The sequence below is a fragment of the Netta rufina genome, assembly GCF_964035555.1.
Source record: "Netta rufina genome assembly, chromosome: 10".
Taxonomy (NCBI): Eukaryota; Metazoa; Chordata; class Aves; order Anseriformes; family Anatidae; genus Netta; species Netta rufina.
The window spans coordinates 5,677,264-5,700,867 of record NC_140133.1 but is presented as its reverse complement, the minus strand read 5'-3'; the positions used below and the strand labels follow the sequence as shown (position 1 = coordinate 5,700,867).

General features: G+C 36.3%; 1 protein-coding gene across 2 annotated transcripts in view; it reads left to right on the top strand.

The window, feature by feature from the left end:
• Nucleotides 1-23,604, top strand: part of SYN2 (synapsin II) — a 181,893-nt gene that overhangs the window by 133,411 nt on the left and 24,878 nt on the right. The window contains exons 6-9 of one of the 2 annotated variants that reach the window (XM_084292740.1): nucleotides 1,087-1,149; nucleotides 3,626-3,768; nucleotides 8,931-9,005; nucleotides 13,065-13,167. In XM_084292740.1, coding sequence (XP_084148866.1) covers nucleotides 1,087-1,149; nucleotides 3,626-3,768; nucleotides 8,931-9,005; nucleotides 13,065-13,167 — 384 coding nt within the window. The remainder of the gene's footprint in view (nucleotides 1-1,086; nucleotides 1,150-3,625; nucleotides 3,769-8,930; nucleotides 9,006-13,064; nucleotides 13,168-23,604) is intronic. The other variant, XM_084292741.1, reaches the window with a different exon arrangement.

Here is a 23,604-nt window from a genome sequence, read left to right as displayed (position 1 = left end):
GCTCCATTATATATTTTCCTAGTAAAACAGCTGTAGACTCTAATTTAAGAAATGTCCTTATATTTCTTAATATAGAAGAAGGGGAGGGGAAGGAATAGGTCAAACTGATGCCAGTGGCACATCCTGTTGAGCAACAGTGAAGTGAGTGGGAACTGGGAAGTCAGGAGATAACAGCCATCCGCTGTGTCTGTTAGAAAAGCTTCCATGCTAGATGTAGGAAATTACAAATGGGCTACAGTGATGGGTGTCAAAAGTTCCAGCTACACTGTGACAGGCGCACCAGAAATGTCAGTAAAATTCTAAGTGGATCTTCCTTAACTTTTTTGTCATCTTTGGCTGGATGGTCTTTAAGGAGATTAGAAGATGGGGTCTTTTTTCTTTTCCTTTCTTCCACTAAAACTGTATAAAGCATTCACAGCAGGATAAAATTACCCTCTGGAATAAGAGCACTAAAATCTGGGAGAGGAATCTATGAAACTTGAATTAGTGTATCTGACACTGAAGAGCTGCCATGCTGTAAGTAAACACCAATCTTGAAACTTAAAACTGCCAAGAAACAGAAAAACAACAGGCAGTGAAGTCTGAAGTGTCTAGTGCTTCTCCAAATCAAAAGCTATCTAAAAAGTTGCAAATATTTTTATGATAGTTCACAGAGGGGGATTTTTCCCTGAACCCTAACCTAACTTTAACGATACAGTGCTCCCATTGTGCATATAGCTGCTTCAGAGGACTTTTTCCTAAAATGACTTTACAATAAGCAAAATCAACTGCCTCTCAAACTTCTTCCAGTAAATACTTACATTTCCCTGAAACTAACCCTAAAATAACCAACATCACTTGTGATTTTGTGATCAGCTGATAGATGGTAAGCAGAGCAAGATTTAACATATCCCAGTTCAATATAGATTAACACTTATGGTTAAATGAAATATCAGAACAATCTGTAGATGCCTGTTCAAATAACCATGTGGCAAAAACAGATTTGGCTACATTACGGTTGTTTAAATAATTTTCATAAATAATTTAGCTTAATCATTTAACTCTTAGTTGATTCCTCTAACATTTCTTCTTTGTTTTCCCTCTTAGCTAACAATGCCAACATTTCCCGTTGTTGTGAAGATTGGACATGCTCATTCAGGCATGGGAAAGGTGCAGATGCTACTTACTGCATGTTAGGAGGCTGGGTGTTTGTCTAAAATAAATGCATGTTACATTGTTTCCTGGATATTTTAATTTTCACTGTCCAAATTCTGTCTCTGATCCTTGCTCCTGCAAATCTCTACTTGTCTGTTATTCAAGAAAGCACCTCTCTTTAGGAAAATACTTGCATAATATACAATATATTTTCACATTAACATGTAGTCAGGCAGTTGTCCTTTGTAGGACAGTTTTGGAAACATGCTGAGATGCTTTCCTGAACCTGAACCTTGTTTATTAATGTAGTTGACTGTGGTGAAACTATTGAAGAGTCAAGGTCTGTCTGTACAATCCAAATTTTTGGACCTGGGAATCTAGGAAGATTTTGCCTTGGTTCTCTGCTAGTTTCAACTTGATACAGATTTCTTCATTTCCTGTCTTAATGTATTCTCTGTGATTGTTTCATACCACTATATAACTGCTGCTTTCTTTCTCCAAAGTAATTGCATTCAGTGGTGAGTACAGTTGTTTTGATATCACTTATCTCACAATGATGGTTCAAGGGATATGATTTAAATCCCACTTTCATTGATGTCAATGAAAATTTCTAGTCATTACCAATTAACCACCTTCTCTCACTGAAAACACTTTAATGCTGTGTTTTAGATTTAAAATCATCAGAGAATAGTTACATTTATCATCTTGAATCTCCAGAAGCTCCATAACATAATATTTGACACTAGCAATAGAAATAGAAAGATGATTTATTTGTATTTTATTCAGTAATTATGCAGCTTGTATATTATATTCAATGCCTATGACTGCTTTATTTAGTACTTAGTAAGTCAGTGGAACTCTGGCAGCCAGCTTAATTGAGAGCAGAATTAACTATTAATTACTTAAACTGTGGTTTCTGTGGATGGCATACATGAAGTATTATGATGTTTATACTGTATTTTCAATATTCACCTCCTGTTTATAGAAAAAAGGAGCTATTCGACAAAAATATTCAGCATATCAAATGTCTACAAATAAAAAGAAATTTAGGTGTTGGTGTTTTTTTGTTTGTTTGTTTGTTTTTGTTTTTGTTTTGTTTTTTTTAGCTATAAAGTATTTTAAGTCTTTAAAGATTAAATGCCGGTCTTTTGTAGTGAAAAGTTTACTGTCAGCCCAAATAAAGGTTCTTCTCATACCCTAGTCCTCCCTAGAGGGACACTACTAGGAGTAGTGTTTCCATTTGTCATAATTAGACTCACATAAGCTATTAAGCTTTCAGAAACTGAGTTGAGACCACTGTATCTGGTTCTGTGGCTCTCAAACAAATTACTCTGTATTGTTCTTAATCTGAATTGAGAGCAAATACTTAGGCCTTATGGCTTGTTTTGGCTTCACAAGATACCATTTAATATGCAAGTCCTATCTCACAGCTGTGACCACTGTTGCCTACAGGTCCCATTTTAAGTATCAGGTGACAGTGGAAGCAAATAAGATGCTGGACTTGCCAGAATGTGCAAACTCTCCTAATATTAGATAGCATGGTACATACTAATCTCTATTTCCTTTCCTCACCTTTCTGAAATATACTTTGGGTTAATGTCTTGTTGGAGACATAGTTTCCCCCTCATAGTTTCTACCAGCCCTAAGACTTCTCTTCTGAGTCACTTTTTCTCCCCATTTCAACCAGCTTCCTTTGAACTCAATGGTAGATATGTGCCCTCGCTGTCCAAAAGTAATACCCCTGCCTGCCATCTGTCCTCTAAAGTCTCCTTCTCCCTCTCCACTGAATTAATATTCCACAATTTTCCACCTCCCTCTTACTTCAAGATGTTATAATTGGTGGTATTAATACCCATCACCATCTTATCGTAGTGTTCGATATCTAGGAAATCCTACTCCTAGAAAGCCTGACTCCTTGCAGAGAAATAGGACAACTGATTCTGCTGTGTTGAGCCAGCCCTCTGTGTTCCATGTGAATATACCTTCATCAGAATGTCTTTACGCCCTCATTTCCTCTCTCATGGGAGATAAGTGACACAGATGCGATAGTTCATGATGGGCTCCATCTACAATCATTTACATGAGCAGTTTAGAAAAACAATTGCATATAAATTAGTGTCACGCATTATCACACCTTTGAAAATTCTCCTAAAAGCTGCAGATCCAAAAATTATCAATCAACACTACAAATAATAATAATAATAATAAAAAAAAAAAAAAAGAAAATTGGAAAGAAAAATAAAATCTACTGTTTGCAAGTTGCTTTCTGCAGATGAACTGGTAACATTTTGCCTAGGAAAGCAAATACCTTAATGCAGGAATGTTACAGAATCTAGAAATCAGATAAAATATCCAATACTTTTTTATGAACCCATGCTATCAAAAAACATATTTCTCATGAATGCCATTTACAACTGAAGTCTACATTTTATTCCTAATTGCTGTTTTTTTCTTTTGTATATGCTGTTTATTTGTGGTATGATGACTACAGATCAAGGTAGACAACCACTACGATTTTCAGGACATAGCCAGCGTGGTAGCACTTACTCAGACCTACGCCACTACTGAACCCTTCATAGACTCCAAATATGACATCAGGATCCAAAAGATAGGCAGTAACTACAAAGCATACATGTGAGCCAAAAACTTATCTTCTTTCATCATTTATCTCAAAACTAATAAGCACCAATAAGAATAAGACTGTTGGATGAGCTTCTGAGTTGAAATGTGGGGACTCTATGCCTTCATTGTCATATTCTTCAGAAATATAGTATGTTAGACTTTCTGTATATATCAAGACTTTCTTCTTTAAGTTGATTGTCACTGAGAGGAGGAGAGTAACACAAAAGGTGAGCCTGCCAGAGTGGTTTTCCTGCTGATCTTTAAATACTTTTTCATTTAAAGAAATGGAAGGGGATTTGTTTTCTATAGAGGACTTGTTTTTGTCAAATTTTCTCTCCCTCTAAGAATATTTAGATGGCATTAATTCACACAAACCTGAACAATAAAATTTAATGGAAGGAAGTGCTCTTCTTTTAACATAGCAAATGTAAGAAAATCTTACAATGGCTTTCACGTATGTGGGTAAAAATCTCTTCTAATTTGAGAAGAGCTCTTGGAGGATCCAGATATGTTTAAAGATTATGACTATAGGGAGGTTAAAGTGGTGTTTCAGTTTTAGACACATTAAGCAAGAATAGCAAAACAGATTATGAGGTATTAGTTGAGTATGGTAACTGTCTTTATGCTTTTTTTTTTTTTTACTGTGTTGACTATTGATTATCATTTCATTCATGTTTTTAAGACAAGTTAGATTATCTCATATTTGTTCCCTCATGCTTACAGTTTTGAAGCAGGAAAAAAAAAACACGGATAAAAATACACATGCGTATCTAGATACACGTACAAAGACGTAATGTTAACTATTCCTGCAACATTGGAGAAATAAAAGACTTCTTGTATATTGATATTTGAAATAAAAATAAATTAAAAAAAAAAAAAACAAAAAACAACAGTAAGGGACAGTCAATTTTTAGTAGTAAAATTGTTTGAACTTTAAGCAACCTACAAATGTGAGAAGCAAAAGTTGGAGCTTGGTTAAAGAAAATGTGTGAAATATTTTTTAATGTTAAAGATAGACTTAGCATTAGGTCTCCAGTAATTTAGAAACAACCAACAAGCTCTATCAGAAATGCAAAACCTTCTGCCCAGGATCGGGGCAAAGATCAAAATGTATCTCCTTTGGTTGGTATTGAAGGGCCATGTACTGTGACTACCCCCCTGTGACATTACTCTCACAAGATCAAGACTGTATGAGCAACTGCTGGCCTCTCCTGACACCAGAATTGAAGGGGTATTTGAGAATGACTTAATAGTCCATCTGCCTCTCGCTGTGCATCTGAGCAGAAGAAAGAACAACACAGAGTAGGGCGGACATACTGTCCCCAAAGGTCAGATCCATCCAACAGTATGGACTGTTGGATGTTCTTCTGCTCTATTTTGAACACAGAACTATAAATTTTACAAAAAATGTGTTGGAAATTTGAGCTGGGAAATTTGAGTTGTGTGCCATAACCAAGGCAGAATCTTCAAATAAATTGCAAGATTTAGGTGGTTTCTGTAATCCTTGATCCAAAATTCCTGATTTTGAGTGGTAGCAAGGCAATCCAGAAACTTTATATCTCAAGCTCCCTACAGAATTTCAGATGTGTTGGGCCTACCCCAATACACAGCCTCTCCCTATAAGCTTAAGAATCAAAACCAAATGCTTTTGAATGATACACCTTTTAGTCCCTGGTTTCTCCAGGAAAGTCAATTGCAGTTCTGCTCATTTGTCTGACATTGATGTTCCAGACTGTTGACTTTTCCTGGCTTTAGCCCCATAATTTGAGGTATCCATCCTACTTTTAGGAAAAGTAGCACCATACTCCTACACCCCAAAGTCTTCTATATCTGTTCAAACAGTATCTTGGTCCAGATTCACCTTTTCCCAGACTTCTAACTTACCTCTTCTTATCTCTTATGCCTTCATTTATTATTGCCCCAGATTCTTCCCTGCTCCTTTTATTCTACTCAGTGACATTCAACAGCTGTGCTCTCCCCCTACTTCCAGTCAACAGTCAGCCTCCTTTCTCTGCCTTAGACCTTGTCATGCAATTATTTCAGCCTCTTCAAGGGTAGGTTAGTGCTTGATAGGTTTGATAGGTAGATTTCTTGTACTCTGCTAGCCATCTCTCCCCTCCTCTCTTGTATATAATAAGCAGAGTTGATTTGTCTCTATCTTACAGCTCCCAAGTGGCACAGTCTTAGCACTAAAGCCCAGCTGTTAACAGTTATTGACATACCTCCAGATACCAGCAGTCAGACGCAATATTGGTAACTTGATGGTTCATTCTCTATGGTAGAGACTGGACCACTACATTTCACAGGAGAGAGCCCTACATTTTTTTCCTTGACTTGAAATTAAAATTTGGTTTAGTCTCTGGAATAATTTTTGTAATAGTTAGCCACACAATGTTTATCATTTTTAAACACAAATGTTTCTTCTTCACAGAAGAAGCAGTTGGCCTAGGGGACAGAAAAAAAAAAAAAAAAAAGTATAAAATGACAGTCTGTTCCTGCTACCTTTTATTTATTCTTATGTTTCTGTTCCCTCAGAAACTGAGTTCATCCAGATGCTAAAAGCCTAGCAATATTTTTTTCTCTAGATTCTTTCATAGAGTTAAATCAAAAAAATTAAATACTGATCCATTGTTAGAAAGCATCATGAAAGGAGAAGATTTACCAAATGTCTGTAAAATTCTTCATATGCATACATACACATTATGTCAGTGGTATATTGTTTTACAGCTGGTTCTCATTTTGTTCTGTGACACAGGAACAGAGTACTTAAAGAGCCACCACAAAAAATACCAGCTGAGCATTTGTTTGTGTAATTTAAAGAGAGTTATTAAGAGCTTCGGTTTTATAATTCTGTGGGAAATTGTGGTATAAGTGGATCCATGACTCACAAAACACTGGTGCTTATCATCTGTCAGTAGAGATTATAGCCAAAATGCAACATTGGATCCCTCTAAATACCACAGCTCCTCAAAACTTTTTGTGACGCATACTTAACTACACTTGGTACCATTACAGAATCCAACTGACTTAAAGGAAATAGAGTTTAAAGGGTCAAACACAGTGAAGAAAAACAGAAATACAAAAAAGCTACCTTTAAATCTCTTCTCCAAAAGCAACACAATGAATGCATAACAATTTACTTTGACCAAAAGTTCAATAATACAAAAGTTGAGCACATCAGCCAAAGAACAGTGCTGTAGTAACAAACTGCTAACTAGACTACCTACAAAAGAATTGTAGGTAAACCTTTCTACATATTTTGTGGCAATACTTGTCCAGACAATTTGGATTTCATGCTTCAAATGGTACTAAACAAACCAGACAGGTGTTGGAAAAGGGGAAAAGTCAAGTTACCATGAACTATATATAGCAATCATAATTCCCTTTTTCCCCAATTTTAAAACAGTTCTTTGTGTTTTCACAGATCAAATCAAGTGAAAGCATATTAAGCCTAAGTGTAAAGCACTCAAATGTGATTGAAGTTGTTCTCTGTATTATTGAGTATATATTAAATGAGGAGGAAATAATGATGTGAAAAACCCTTAGCAATTATCAGAACAGAAGTGAAGAAGGGAAAACTTACGTATTTCAGTAGTGGAAATCATACATGACTTTTATGAAATCATAACTAAGGTTTATCATACTAGATAGTCAGGTAAAGGCACTTTTGCATCACTTAGCCATGGTCAAATGGACCAGCCCCATTGTTTTGGAGTCTCTTGCATCAGTGGCTCCAGTCCACAAGCTGTCAAGATTACATCAGTTAGGGTGATGTCCATAGCATTCCTCTGAGTCTTCATCTGGTCCCTATGGCATCATTACAGCCATCCATACATCCTGTCTTGATTCTGCTTCAAGTTCGATAGGGGATGTTTCAGGTTGCGGAGTAAAAATACGGCTTAAAACATCTTTTCCTCGTTACTCAGCAGTGCTTCTTCACTACTCAACAGTGCTGAGGTTACATCAGTGCAGCTGAGCATCAGGAACTAAATACTTACTAAAAGTTTTCAGGACTTTTTTACTCTTTTTTTTTTTTTTTTTTTTCTTTCTGAATTTGTCACACTTGTCTTCCTAAAAGACACCTTATCACCTTATATAGTACATGTTAAGGAATGCCTTTGAGAAGTCTGCAATAGAGTTCAGATGTGGTTTGTGAGAATTATAATCTCTCTTCAGAAAGCGTGTGGAGAAATAGTGAACTTAAACATTTCAATTGTTCTGTAAGTGCACACATACAAATAAATGTCACAAAATAACCTTATTACCAGGAAATACCTTACACATAGCATGTCATGTGGACCTTCCCTTTTCAATATATTCTCCCACAACAAAGAATAAGAACTTTACGCTTTAAAATTCAGCTACCTTTATGAGACTTCTGTAGAAAGGTTGACATTCCCCCACAATTGCTACTGACCCTTGTAATTAGGTTAATGGAAAATGGAGACAAAACTATTGCTTCTACCTAGTATACTTTTAATATATGACAGATGTTTTGGTTATTTTATTAACTGGAAACACTTCATGATTTGTATCCTTAGCCTATTCTCAAAACAACATTTACGTTTCAGAATAAAGCTATCTTCTCAATCCTGGTAACAGTCCTAGGGTCTGAGGAGGAGAAAATATATATATATATTTCTTACAGATAAAATAAAAGATGGTATACTTGAGCCCGAACTATGCTGCTTAGATTATATTAGTAAACTTGCAAAGAGTGAAAACTGGAGGAGAAAGAGAAGTCCAGCTCTATAAGAGATCAGAGATGTAGAAATCTTGACTTTAAAGTAACAGGACCTAAATCTGTAATGGTGTGGATTTGAAACGAGAAGCTGAAGCCTCACTTCCTTGACATTTGCACTAATAATATGTTACAGGCTATTCAATCCATTTATCACTGACAACAGTTTATTCCTAACACTTGCACTTAATCATAGTTTTAAAAATTTTCTTAAATGACTAAATGGGAAACAAAAATTTCACAGTATTGTCATACTTCATAATATTGTGATGCCTGTTAAAATTCTTCATGTTTTAGATGCTCTACTATAAGCTGTCAGACATGAAAACAATGTAAAAACTGCATTAAATATTAATGTTAGGATCAGAGTAAATTAAGAGATAAGGAAGATATAAAACCACTGGCTGTTTTTGTAATATTTCCCCATTTTCAGGAGGACTTCCATATCCGGAAACTGGAAGACAAACACGGGCTCTGCAATGTTGGAACAAATTGCTATGTCAGATAAGTAAGTCCAGTCTCATGTAAAAGGTAATTAAAAATACATATATTATTATTATTATTATTATTATTTAATCACATTGGTGACATGCAATTCACAGTAAATGAAGATTCCCCATTCATTTTGGAAAAAAACCTTGGAATTAGATGAAAGAACATGAGCCAAGAGTTTCCAGAGGAGTTGTCTAGAATTAAGTATCCAAATTAAGTACTTAATGGTCTTACCCCATGTCACAGTGTTTTAAATTTTTCTCCTACATCATCGATTGTAACCAAGCAATCTGGTCTAAACATTGTCTCTTTAAATTGTATTTCTCTTTTCTATTAATTGTTTGTCATTTCTGAAACGTCTTTTCAACTGCACTGTCTTTTTGCCCAGATGCTGAGATATTCCAAAGCTTATTTCCTTCATATCATCATTCCAGCTCTGTACTTTGGTATACTATACTTCTCTTTTCTCTCTCATCCTTGTGCTGGTTACCTCTTAGTAATTCTGTCTATTACAGTATCCATGCAGTACCATTTTCAAGCTCCAGTCTCTTCAATAGTGCCCATTAGCTCCAATAACAACATATAGGCCTCTTTTATATGCAAAGTGAAGCTGTGAATTTTATTTTGTCCAGCTTCTCCAAAGTTTGCTACCAGTGGAAGCAAAACAATCTGTACAGTAAAAACATAATCTAAAAATTTCTAAAATTCAAGAGTATTTATTTTTCTGGTTTTGTTTGTTTGTTTGTTGTTGTTTTACTTTGATTTTTTTGTTTGGCTGGTTGGTTGGTTTTAAGTCTGGAACCTACACTAACTTGTTCCCTCTTATGAGCTGAGAGAGAGACAGGAGTTGAACCATTGCCTGCCCTAAGAAAGGTGCAAATAAATAAGATGGGAATTACAACTCCCTGCTGTCCAACCCCTGTCTAGACTGTGTCCTCACTGATCTCCCCTCTGGGAATGGAGTGGAGCCACATTATTTTCTCTTTCTCATTCTCCTCCCACCTTCCTTTAGAAAGTGAGGTTATACTGAGAGGGAAAAGAAAGTGCTTTAGTGAGCATAATTACAGTCCATGAACTACTTCTCTGTAAAAACGCAGGCACATAAAAACGTTTGGCCATAAGGAAAACTAAACAGTAAGCATAGGCAATGAGTATAAAATGCTAACCTTGCCTAGCCACCTCACTGTAAATGCTCTATGTTGCTTTGCTGCTGCTTCCACTTTTGAATATAACACAATTAAAATATAGCAGGTATTTTCCCATAAAAAAAAAAAATAGCCAACAAAACAGAACTTCTTTTATGCTGATGAAGACAAAAGCATAGAAAAAAATGTATGTGTCCTTGTAATAGAAAGGGGTATGTATCTCATGCCATGCTTTTAGTTTGATTACACACAAAGCAGATAAAGGAAGAAAAGAGAAATTTGAAACTTTCTGAAGAGTTGAAGTACTTTAAAGGCATACCAAAAGCAATCAAATCTAATGAACGTGCATTTCAGGGCACTTATAATACATCTCATGATTTAGAAAAAAGTGTTTTGAAAGTATTGCCTGAGTCAACATTGTTGACTGAATACAAATGTTAGTCTAGAAATTTGGAAAAGAAAATGGAATGTGGAGCAGTAAGGGATGATGATGAGGCACAAAATGAGAAAATTTCAGTGATACGTATTCATATTGACCCCTCCATTTCAGAGGCATTGCTCCCCAGATAGGACCAGAACAATATTTACTTATTGCACACACCTCATATTTCATGTCAGACACCCGAGGAACAGTACTTTGTTTTCTATCAGTTCTGAGGATGCTGCACTTTTTACTGGTTCTGGGAAAACAGAACCATGGCCTCTGGTCAAACCTACTGTACAAGCCTTGGGTTTACAACACTAGAGGAGAGTCCACTCAAGACCTCTCTTCCCAAACGTACCTGTATTTCCCCAGGTGTGCTTGTTGGCAGAGTATAGACTACTAGAAATTCTCTTAATTAAATCTGATTAATTTTTAAGTCTTTTAAATAAAATATAGTGTTTTTTTTTGTTGTTGTTTGTTTTTTAATAGAAAGCTCAGATAGTTATTGTTAAAGACAAGTTTTGCTGTCCTCATGTCTTCCTAAGATACACATGGGTATTTTACAGAAAAAAAAAAGAAAAAAAAAAAATGTTTGTAAGCAAGTGCGCTCAAGCAGTCCAGTCAGTCAGTGCATCTACAAATGTTGGAATTGTCAGGCATCCAAAAAAAACTCTCATTTTGGACAAAAATGTTTTTCTCACAGGAAAAAAAAAAAAAAAAAAGTTGCTGAAATACTACCATCAGGGTTTTTTCAAACATTTGTATCATTTTTTTATTTTTTTATTTTTGTATTCTGCTTAACAGAACATTTTTTTTCCATTGCACAAAAAAACTATAAAGGATGTGACCTAATAAGTTTACTTGGAAAGGATGCCATTACCAAAGATATTTTTATATGAATAAGACTCGGCAATGAGTTTCCTTTGATCCTACAGTGAAGTCAAATGCTAGTTTTATAACATCATTTTTTTGCAATGGAAAACACTATGATGTGGCATATTTATCATTATGTCTTAAAGACTGGATCAGGGAGGGAGGATCTATAAAAGGAAATAGTTCTCATTTATACCCAAATACTAGCCAATGAAAGAGAAAAAAAAAATATGATAAATGACTGCTTTAAAACAGTGTTTTGTTTTGTTTTGTTTTGTTTTGTTTTTTTGAGGAAAACATCCTTCAGTTGGTGGCATAACAGTGTCTGCCTTAATAACCCTTCAAGATCATATCATCACTTACTGGTGCTCAGGCACTACTGTGTTATTAGTTAATTAAAGTTCTCAATGCTATTTTGTGTCTATACATGTAAGTCAATCCTTGCCATTTAGCACACATACACAACTTACGTCACCTCAGAATGCTCTCAATGAAGTATTACAGCTCCCTATATATGTCACTAACAGTTCTGTGCTTGATCACAGGAATTGCCTCACTCTTCTTCTAGAATGTCCCACTTCATTTCCTTGTTAGTCAGATAATCTCTCTATTCATAGGATGGATAAAGGTCTTCGTGCAAGAAAAATAGATCACATTACCGCATGTAGAATGGGTAAACTGTCCATTCCTCAGTTCATATTTCTTACCATGAGGTTAGAAATGAAATGCAGGAGTTCAGTGCTTTATGAAGCACTCACTTTGTTGTAGGAGCTGTAACCATTCTTCAGAGTTCTTTAAATTTCTGTTAAATTTTACTGTAGTGGCCTATAAACCTACATGAAGCATATTACAGTTTTCTGCATGCTACCTAACTTTTACTTAGTGTCATGTGACTGTTTCTTTTTCATCTTGTCTTGTCTGTTTTGTCTTGGTTTTTCTTTTGCCCTGTTCAGTAAAGTTTATATAAAGCTCATTGCTACTTTGAAATACAGTTTAGTCAGTAATTTAAGACAGAGACTCTCATTTTAGTTTTCCTGATAAAAGAATAAAACCCATACATAACTAAATACACTATCAAGTGTGGTAGGCAAGAGGATTGTCACACTTGAATCAGTGCACAGATGTGCCAGTTTGAATTTCACAGGAAACAGAACCCCCACCCCCTACTGTCTAAAACTCCTTGGCATCACTGTAGCTATAAAAACTGGTCAGAAGATAAATCCCCCTTCTAGGGAGTTCTCCCATAGTGCACAGCCACAACTAGCAAGCTGTGCTAGCATAAGGTGGTAGAAGTGGGATACCACTAAATGGTATTTGCGTTCCAGCATATCTTCAGGTTACTCACAGTTTAGAGCAGAGACATGTTTGGACCAATGTAAGCTGGGAGACAGCCAGCATAACACTAGCGAACGACACAGAGCCACAGCTTTTTTTGAATTCTGCTGGGAAAAGCAGAGTAATCTGCTCAGAGTCTCTATGCTACTATTCTGGAAAAAACAAATTCAGTAAAACTGACAATATAGTGAAAATTCTGAGTTTCAAGCAACCCTTATATAAAGTGCAGTACTGGATTAAGCCTGTAAAAACAAAAGCATGATGAGATACTCACAGAAAAACTGTTTTTGTAAAACAGGTACAAGCTTTGGGTTGACACCTGTTCTGAAATATTTGGTGGTTTGGACATCTGTGCTGTTAAAGCTGTACATGGAAAGGATGGAAAAGATTATATTTTTGAGGTAAGCTATCCCACACTTTTCAATATATGCTTTATATATTACAAATATGAAAATAAAGAACATTTGTGATAGTTAGGCACTGGCCTATTTGTGTTTCAGGAAAGACTGTATTTTTGAGCAATGTTTAAATCATAATACAAAGCCACATGTCCAAGTTAGTGGCAACACTTGCTGGAAAATGTAACCATATCATATGGTAATGTTTTTTAGTGTTTCAGGAAATGTACACAAACTGCAAAACAAAACCAAATGTAGATGTCATATTTTCCTAGCCCTTATGATTTCTTTCCTAAGCAGGCTTACCAGTTTTTCCTGGAAGGCTTATAGATAGCATTATCCCAAGGGAAAAATTATATCTTTACATGGAAAGGGAAATTAAGAACAAAGTGTAAACAATTTTTTTTTTTTTTTTTTTTTTTTTTTGCTAGCCTAAATGTTACCTTTAGGATCTGATTCCTCATGAACTACCAATACTAGAAGATGTTGCTGTGGATCATTTTGAAAAGTTTTTTCATTTACCTTAAGTTTATTATGGATAAATGTAAACTTTGTCTACCCATAAAACAAGCTACCATCAGTTGCCTATCACACAATTTGGAGGTTTATGTTTGCTAAAGCAAAAATAAGAACATTTTTTCTAAACCATGACAGTAATCTGGTATCCAGAAGGAGGTTATAGATGGATTTCCTTCTTCAGTTATTTATATCCATTTATAACAGAAAAGCTCTGCAAAAATAAAAATATTTGTTTTGCCACAGTGTTAAACTTTTGTAATTTCACAAATTCATTTCTCATTATTGTAAGTGCTAAGAATTCCCAAAGCAATCAATAACACTTTAAAAGGCTGAGCAGCTTGTAGAATTACAAGCAAATCAAACATAATTAGTCACTACCTCCTGATATACCAAGGAAGATTTCAAGAAATCCTGTATCATTAGCCTGTCCAGCCAAGCCAGAACTTATTGTGTCTTACTGAATCTTAACTCGCTGTAATATAAAATGTAGGATTCCACACTAAACCTCCTCTTTTGTTCCTTTGTATAGTGCAGTCCATCCCACCAAAAGGTCCTGTTAAGTCTGTAATGGTTGCCCCAGTGAAACCTGACTGAGATTTGAAAAAGTGGAAAAAATATATTCTTCTCTTTCTGAGAACAGACTGCCCTGACTTCTGGTGAGACCAAATAGAGGAAATTCCTGAACATAAAATTTGTCAGGTGTTCCGCTTCACTCTTTGGCTGTAGGCACAGGTGTATCTCAGACATAGTCTGCTTACTGGGAAGGTATTGATTTCTGCTTACAATTAAAATCCTCTCCAGTACTTGGACTTTGACAGCTTCCCATATGCCATTCAAAGCTTTATAGGATACTCTGCAGTTCTTATGGCCCCTAAAAGTCTCAGAGGATCCCAATTTAGACACTTCCCAATATGACTAAATTCATTACATTGGGGGTAGCTCATACTGATTTGGCTGGCTTTAAGCCACTACATTTTTATACTACAACTTTAACTATAAAATAAATAAATAAAAAAAAATAAAATAATAATAATTTAAAAAAAAAAAAAAGATTATTTTAAGACGTAAGATCCTAGTTACCTCATAGGGTAACACTTAAAAACTGAAAGATCACTGGCAAAAAGATACAAAGCTAGATTAGGAGACCATTCAACAAGTATATCCTTGTAAGAACAAGAGTAAAAAAATCTTTCTTATTTCCTACAGACTGTAGCTAAATCTAATCTGAAAAATGTCTGGCTTCAACCCACTCTACTTAGTATCTCCAAATGATCTCTTTTACACCCTGCTCCCATTTCTTCCTGCTGTTTTCTGCTCCCAGTGGAAGTTAAGGATGCATTTTTTATTTTATTATTTGACATTTCTCTTGTATTCCTCATTTAGCAAATTCCTACCAGACTAAACACACCACTTCTATTAACTGAACTCCAGTTTCAACATTTTTGATACTGCATTGTTTTGAAATTTGAGAGGAAATCCAACCATTGCCATCGACTTCCACTGGTCAGTGTACACAAAGTAACCAAACTTGGTTGCTCTTTTGGGTAGAAGGAGAAGGGGGAGTAGTTTTTCCACAATGAAATAGCCAATGAAAATTATAGAATGGAACAACAGAGAACTTCAATTCCTGCTGCTGAACAAATGCTGTAGTTTTTCATGCCAGATACATTCATACTAAAACATAAAATAATTTAAAAAAAAGAGAGAGAGTTCTGACTGCAGGACACATCATGAACTGTGTTTGTAGAGCATTTTAAGTACTGTACATAATAGATGTACAGTAAAAAAAATAAAAAAATAAATGAGTGGATAGAAGCATGATAATTCTTGCTGTCTTATAGAATCATCTGAATTGTTTGGAAGATGGTAATGCTTATCAGCAGGAATATTTAGAATCTCTATAACCCATTGAAGTGTAGAATTGTTTGCAAAGTTCACATCCAATAGAACATCTGTAAAACTTATGATCATTTGCTACTAAAAAAAACCAGCTTACATCAACAGTTATTGCACTATAATTGTAACGGTTATTGCACTATAATTCTGTTATAGAATGAAGAGCAGAAAAACATCTGTCCCCATACAGGAAAAATTTCTATTTTTTGTGTACTTTCAACATGGGAAGATAAATGTGTCATTAAAGCTAGCTTGTACATGCTGCAATCAAAAACCAGTAGCTGAACAGGACAATTGGTCTGTAAATGCTATGGTTACTCCCCAGTTGCAGTACCACACTGAAACCCCTGCTCTCAAATTTTCCTGGTGACTGGTACATCTATTACAAAACTAAAGCTTTCTGTGTTACTTACACTTTCATTCTGGACATGTGATCAGACAGGAAACATACAAACTTACTAATGTATGAAATAATGTATACAGATATGATCATTTTAAACCAGTGTAGCCACCAGCAGGAAAGCATACATAGGTGTTGACCGGATTCAGAATGAATGTGAATTAAGGTACAACAGTGCTAAAATATCTTTCACATGTTCAGCATTCTAGACAGAAAATACGGAAGGATTCTCTGTAATGAATTTGGGAGAACAGCATTTTACAGGAATGAGTACTTAATGCATATTTATGTTTTGACAAAGGTGTTCAACAAGAGCTTTGGAACATGCATAATTCAAGACAATAGTTTTAAAATTCCTACAGTACTTAAATATTACATGTAACACCGCGTATGCATACAAAAATCCATTCTTAACTAATGTCATGTATAGGATATGAACTTTATATGTCTATGTCTGGAAATTAACTTCTTATTTTCATTTACATTCAAATCCTATATCAATAATTTTATTATTTTGGTAATGTTGCCATTCAGCTGCTTTGTGATGGTCATGTTGTCATTCCTTGTTTTAACATTCTGTTTTCTTTCATTCCCCAAAACATGGAGGAACAAATTGCACCAGTGGCTGATATTACAGAATCAGAACGACACTGTGTCTCATGAATTTAATATTCTAGCTGTACTTCTTAAAAAAACAGTATATGAAAGTGATTTTTTAATCTATGATCTAGTACAATATGCTTACATTGCAGGTAAGAATGTATTGGTTCTTAATGTTAGATCCAGTCATCGTTCCCCACCTCTTCAAGATGGTTAATTTATTTTTTTTTCTTTTTTAGTTTCTCTTCCATATATATTTTGTTAAAATAATATTTTTTACATAAGTTATTGTAAAGCTTCATGGCTGTTCAAGTTACAGAAAGTGTGCTTGCTGTAAGTAGAGTTCCTGCCTGCTCAGGAACAATGTGGAAGGATTAGAGAGCTAAAAGAAAAAAAATGAAGGTTATTTAGTGACACTGAAATACAGTTCCAGACATTTAATTTCTATGTACATAAATGTTGTTAGGAAATAGAGAAATACACAGATCCAAATTACTATGAGCTTCTTGTAGATGCCTCCCTCGTGTGATGTGCATGTTCCTTTGACCTGGTAGTTCTCCATGTAATAAACAATAAGAATAAACTGCAGTGTAAGTACACCTTCTCATATTTTTAGCTTTTGGGCGCATTTTATAGATCTGAGTCTGTTGTCTGGTGCTACTTTGTACATTGGTATCTTTTTACTTTTTTTTTTTACACCCTAGAGGTTTCTAGTCATTTGAAAGAGCTCAGGCCAATACTATTATTTTTTCCCCTAATAATGACAAAAAAGATACATTTTCAGTGTGCCATTCATCTTTCCACACAGCTGTAAATGCTACTACATGGGAATTTTGAAGGATGTCCATTTGTGCAATCTTGTTATTAAGTTGAGGGATAAGATATGCATCCCTGGGATAAAAATCGAGACCAGTTTTTCAGAAGACGGGAAGAATGAAATACTGAAGTTCAAACATAATAAACAAACATTCAAACATAATACAGCCTCTGTTTTTCTGAGAAGCCAGAAGTTCTCTACAGTTTTTCTTAGAGGAGGGCTGTAAGAAGTAACTTTGCCTTTTAAATGAACTAACTTTGCCTTTGTCGTGGTTCCGCTCGAGTGGGCAGCCGAGCTCCACCACAGCCGCTCTCTCACTCCCCCTCCTCAAAGAGGAATGGGGAGAAAATATGTGAAAAGGGCTCAAGGGTTGAGATAAGGATGAGAAAATCACACAATAATTATTGTAACGGGCAAAACAGACTCAGCATAAGAAGATAGTAAGATTTATTGCTCATTACTAACAAGCTAGAGAAGTGAGAAACGAAGGAAAGAAACCAAAAGCACCTTCCCCCCCCATCCACCCTCTTCCACCTCCTCTCCCCAAGCGGCGCGGGGGAATGGGGATTATGGTCAGTCTACAGCACTTCTTCTCTGACGCTCCTTCTCGGTCACTCTCGTCCCCTGTGCTGTGGGGTCCCACCCACGGGATGCAGTCCTTGATGAACTGATCCAGCGTGGGCTTCCCACAGGCAGCAGCTCTTCCAGAACTGCTCCAGATATGGGTCCATACCACGGGGTCCATCCCTCAGGAGAAAACTGCTCCAACCTGGGTCCCCCATGGGCAGCAGCTCCTGCCAGGTCACCTGCTCCTGCGTGGGCTCCTCTCCGTGGGCTACAGGTCTGGCCCGGAATCTGCTCCGGCAGGGGTCTTCCACAGGCGGCAGCCTCCGTCGGTGCAGGGCCACCTGCTCCACCGTGGTCTCCTCCACGGGCTGCAGCATGGAACCCTGCTCCACTGTGGTACTCCATGGGCTGCAGGGGGACATCCTGCTTCACCATGGTCCTCACCACAGGCTGCAGGGGACTTCTGCTCCGGCGCCTGGAGCACCTCTCCCCCTTCTTCTACACTGACCTTGGCACCTGCAAGGCTGTTTCTCACTCCCTTCACTCTCCCAGTTGCTGTGTGGCGCAGCGTTTTTTTCCCTGTCTTAAATATGCTCTCACAGAGGCGCAAAACAACATCGCTTATTGGCTCAGCTCTGGAAAACAATGGGGCCCTTCCCAAACATGGGGCAGCTTCTAGATCTTTCTCACAGAAACCACCCCTATGACCCCCCTGCTACCAAAACCTTGCCACGTAAACCCACTACAGCCTTTTAGAAGAACCAAAAGGTGTTCCCAAGAAAAAAATCTTTCTCTAGAGGAACCCTGTGGGATTTTTTTTTGTTTTGTTTTGTTTGTTGTTTTTTTTTTGTTTTGCCTTTTACTTTTGTCCTCCAAAGAACCATCTCCAAAACCCTACAAGGGAGAAATTAATTAAAGAATCACTTAGCTTAAAAGGAAGGATTGCCAGGTTGCTCAAGAGGAAGTTCATGTCATGACTGTGTCTAATGAGCTTAGCTATTCATATAGTTTCTATTCTTTTCACCTCAGTTTGAATACTCATCTGCCAAGCATCATCACACCAGAGACAAACTGTAAAAATAAGGATTTTATGAACACATCATTTCAACATACACTGTTGTAACTGCCTTACCAATTCTTGCTAATACAACATCAAATTAAGGTCCATTAAACTTTAACATCTTAAATGTGAGAAAGACTTTTAATCTTTTACTTTTTAAATTACTACTTCTGTAGTTTTTATACCAGAAGGAATACTTGAGCATTTCATGTTTCTGACTGCACTGAATATCTCTCATGATTCATTCTTGGAAAACCAAACCTCTGGGAAACAAAACAAAAAGCTCACATTATGATGATGAATGCAGTAAAAGAGAAGAAATGTAACAGAATCCTTTAAGGCGGCCTCACAGGCAGTTACCAAATTTTGCTCAGAATTGAATGGGTGGGTGGCTACTGCAGGTGTCTTATTTCTGCTTGCTTATTTTCAACCTAAGCTATATTAAAGTTAGTTTCCAAGTAATTTATAATGTAGCAAGATGGAAACCATTTGGATTTCCTAGGCAGTATTTTCAGTAACTGAAAGACAATATAAGAAATTAAGAAACAGAATTTATTTATTTTATTTTATTTTGTTTGTTTTTTTTAGGTCTTACTGTAATAGTCACCATTTCTGAAGGTGCTACAATTTATCAAACTACTACAGAGGGATATTCTGGTTTTCTTTTCATTCCAGATTGAAATGCAACCATAGAAGTTTGTCTTCAAACTTTGAGTCCTTCATCTAGGGATGTCTGATTCACTTTCCCAGTTGTTCTTACTTTTTTTCTGCAAATGTTGTTATTCACCCACTGCAAGAGGAACTGTAAAATTTTCCAAGCAGTCACCACTGATTTCCTCCTGTACTATCCCTGCCAACTTCTCAGGTGTGGTTACATTTCCAATTACAAATCTTTCCTGCATCTGCTGTAAAGACCTCTGGGAAAGCCCCATGATTAGTTCATATCCAGTCACTCCCTTACTTCTCAGAAATCACACCATCTTTCCTTACATCCCACTCAATCTTAAATGACATCCTTTAACTATTACATTTTTTTTAATGTCAATTACTTTCCCCATAGTTAGAATTCTTCAATTAAAATCTATATCAGCTTCTGTCTTTACAGTCAAAATTTTCACCACAATTGCTTACATCCAGGTCCCACAAAAACAATACAGAAGAGTAACACATTCATAACATAGCAATAATACAATCTAGCTTCTCTTATTCATCAAAAGTAAAGACCAAGACCAAAGTAAATGTTTTTTTTGTTGTTGTTGTTGTTTTTTTTGTTTGTTTGTTTGTTTGTTTTGTTTTGTTTTGTTTTTGTTGTTTTTTCCCCAGGCCTCATACTCTCAAGCATGAACTTCCAAAATTCCTCTGATTTGCAATGAAATTAATTACTCTTCACTTGCAGATCATCATATCTTCTCCAGAAATTCCCAGTTTGTGGGTTTGTTTGTTGGTTTTTTTGTTTGTTTTCTTTTTTTTTTTTTTTTTTTTCTCATACAAAGTTCTTGTATCATTATCTTGTTAGAATCCTTGGGCATTTCTGACTTGTATTCTGTCCATTCCCTCCTGTATTTTAACATCCTGACACCTTCTTTTCTCACTGTGTCACACAGAATTCTTTAACTTTCCCCTCCTTTAATCTCCACAGCTCTGTCTTTCCCAGCAGCATTTGAGCTAGGTCTTCCTAAAGCTCTAGGTAAGAAATCTTTCATAACCCTTTGGTGGTAAACATATTATGTAATGGAGAAGTATGCCTGGACAATGACAATTAGTGTAGTTTCTCCTTCAAACAGGGTGATCCCTTTGCAGTTACTGATGTCTTATAATTACAATGGATCCCTTATTAATCCCACCCCATTTCCTTTGGTGGTCATCAGAGTTAAACAGCATTTCTCTTCTCTTTCTTTCCAGTCCCAGTCTGGCAGCCCAAATCTTAAATACTTGTCTTATCTACACTAGCAATAAAGGGCACAGACTAATTTACTGAAGCATCATATCATTGAAAGGTCAGTTTTTTATAAAAGTATTTCGTTTACTCAATCAAGATTCAGTAGTTTTTGTTATCACTTCTAATATATATACTTGGGCTCTTCTAGGTTAACATAAAGATGTATTAAATGCATTTCAGTGTATGTTTTGTGGGTGATAAGAGAAGTTCATCCTATGGAATTGGTTACTGAAATGCATATAAATTACAATCAAAAGCAATATGAATTAAGTGATCATAATTTGTAGTTGCCAATGTTTTTACTGCCATCTCCAAAAGTAGCACATTTGACTTGATAAATTACAGATGAGTTTCTTCTATGAATCTACTTAGTTGGAAACTCCAACATTTTAAATAGTTAAACTAGGTACTGAAAACAGACCTGGGTAACTGTATAAATGATATTTAAAATTAGTACAGGCTGTAAATAGACTGTTTATAAACAGGATGCCTTGCGTGTGTTTAAACTTTGTAAAGCCCTCAAAAGTGGGGGCAATGCCATCATGGCATTCCTGTTAGTCATTCACAGGTTTTAAAACCTTTTTTAGTGTTACCCAAAATATTTTTAATTCTTAAGATACAGTTAAATAAAACATTAGTGATTTTTGATAACTGTCATTAGCTGTTTTACTAGGAAGGAAATTAGACTGCATTGTCATAAAGAAAAACTATAAAAAAAAAAAAAAACAAAAAAACAAAAACAAAAAAAACTTATAAAGACTTTACTCAATCGTGCTGCTGTAGTTTCTATTATTACTGCTAATATATACACTCAGGCTCTACTAGGTTAACATAAAGATGTATTAAATGCATTTCAGGATATGTTTTATGGGTGATAAGAGAAATTCATCCTATAGAATTCTTGATTGAAATACATATAAATTAATGACAAAAGCATTAATTAAGTGACCATAATTTGAATACCTATGAAAATTTACCTTGATTTTATCTACTTCACCAAGAATACTGGAAGTGTTCACTTACTTTACCTTCTGCCCTTGAGAACCACAGCAACAGCAACATAGAGAAGGAAGCTAAGCCTCTTAGCAGCCACATGCAATACTGGGTAAAAATGGTATGTTTTGGGCACTCTAGCCGTTCCCTCTCAGCAACTTGAGCTATTACACTGAACAATGTCATGCAGTTGAACCACTTTTAAGACTTGGTAATCTTTTACTTAGCTATTAGCAACATGTACTCTGCTCTGGTGAGGCCACACCTTGAGTACTGTGTTCAGTTTTGGGCCCCTCACTACAAGAAGGTTATCGAGGCCCTGGAATGTGTCCAGAGAAGAGCTACGAAGCTGGTGAAGGGTCTGGGACACAAGTCTTGTGAGGAGCAGCTGAGGGAACTTGGGTCATTTAGTCTGGTGAAAAGGATGCTCAGGAAGGAAGCTGTGGGGAGCTGGAGGTTGGCCTCTTCTCACAGGTGATAGGACTAGAGGGAATGGTCTCAAGTTGCACCAGGGGATGTTTAGGTTGGAAATTAGGAGACATTTATTCTCAGAAAGAGCAGTCAGGCATTGGAACGGGTTGCCCAGGGAGATGGTGGAGTCACCATCCCTGGGGGTGTTTAAGGAAAGGTTGGACATGGTACTTAGGGACATGGTTAAATGGGTGACAGTAAGTAGGGTGATGGTAGGACCAGATTATCTTGGAGGTCTTTTTCAACCTTAATGATTCTATGATTTCACTTTGGGATCAGTAGTTTTCTTGATAATCCGATGCATTACTTTCTCTTTTTACCACTTTGTTTACCAGCTTTGTATTTCACCAAAGCAGCAGAACAGATCTTAGCTTAACATCTCTGAATACTTGGCATCTGGCTCAGTACTTGTTCAGTGTTAGGTTCAGCATACCTTTGACCAGCAATATTAATTCAATTAAGGCAGCCAACAAGAGGGTTTTTAACAACATCAAAACCTGTCCAAGTGAAAAATGGTTGTTTTTTATGTCATGAATATTTGAATCTGCCTCAATATGTGAACATGACAGCTATGCTTGAAAATACTGTCTTCAAGAAGTGCAAGATTTAATTTAAAATATATCTGAGGGCATTCAACAGAGGCTCCTCTGGATCTGAGGAAAGATCTGCCAGAACATTTCCAAATATTAAGTCCTTCAATATCAAATCCAAGTCACTTAAGCATTACTGAATGCCAGGACTATGAGCTAGTGCTGGCCAAGTTGATGCATGTCAACCAACCATTCTGTCAAGCCCAGCAGGGCACATTCACTAATTAAGCAGCCTGGACCATTGCCATTGAGTCTGAAAGCTCCATGGATTGTGAGTACTCAAGTAGTTTAAGATGTGGTTCTAAGTTCCAGGGCATTGATTGAACTGCCATGCTTCTGCCTAGGACACAAAAGCACTATCAGGGGTGTCTAAATTCCATTAAAATGTCATTGCTGGAACTCTGATGTACATTATCTCTGTTTAGAGGTGTCCTAATTTTGCACTTGTGTTTTTAGATACATGAGGTGACAAATTACACTGATTTACCCTACCCTGCTTCTGGCAGATGTCACAAGCTAGCAGTCTAACAATGGTAACTCTTAACTTAATATTCTTCTGTTAAATCATATATCTGTCATAGGTGAAAG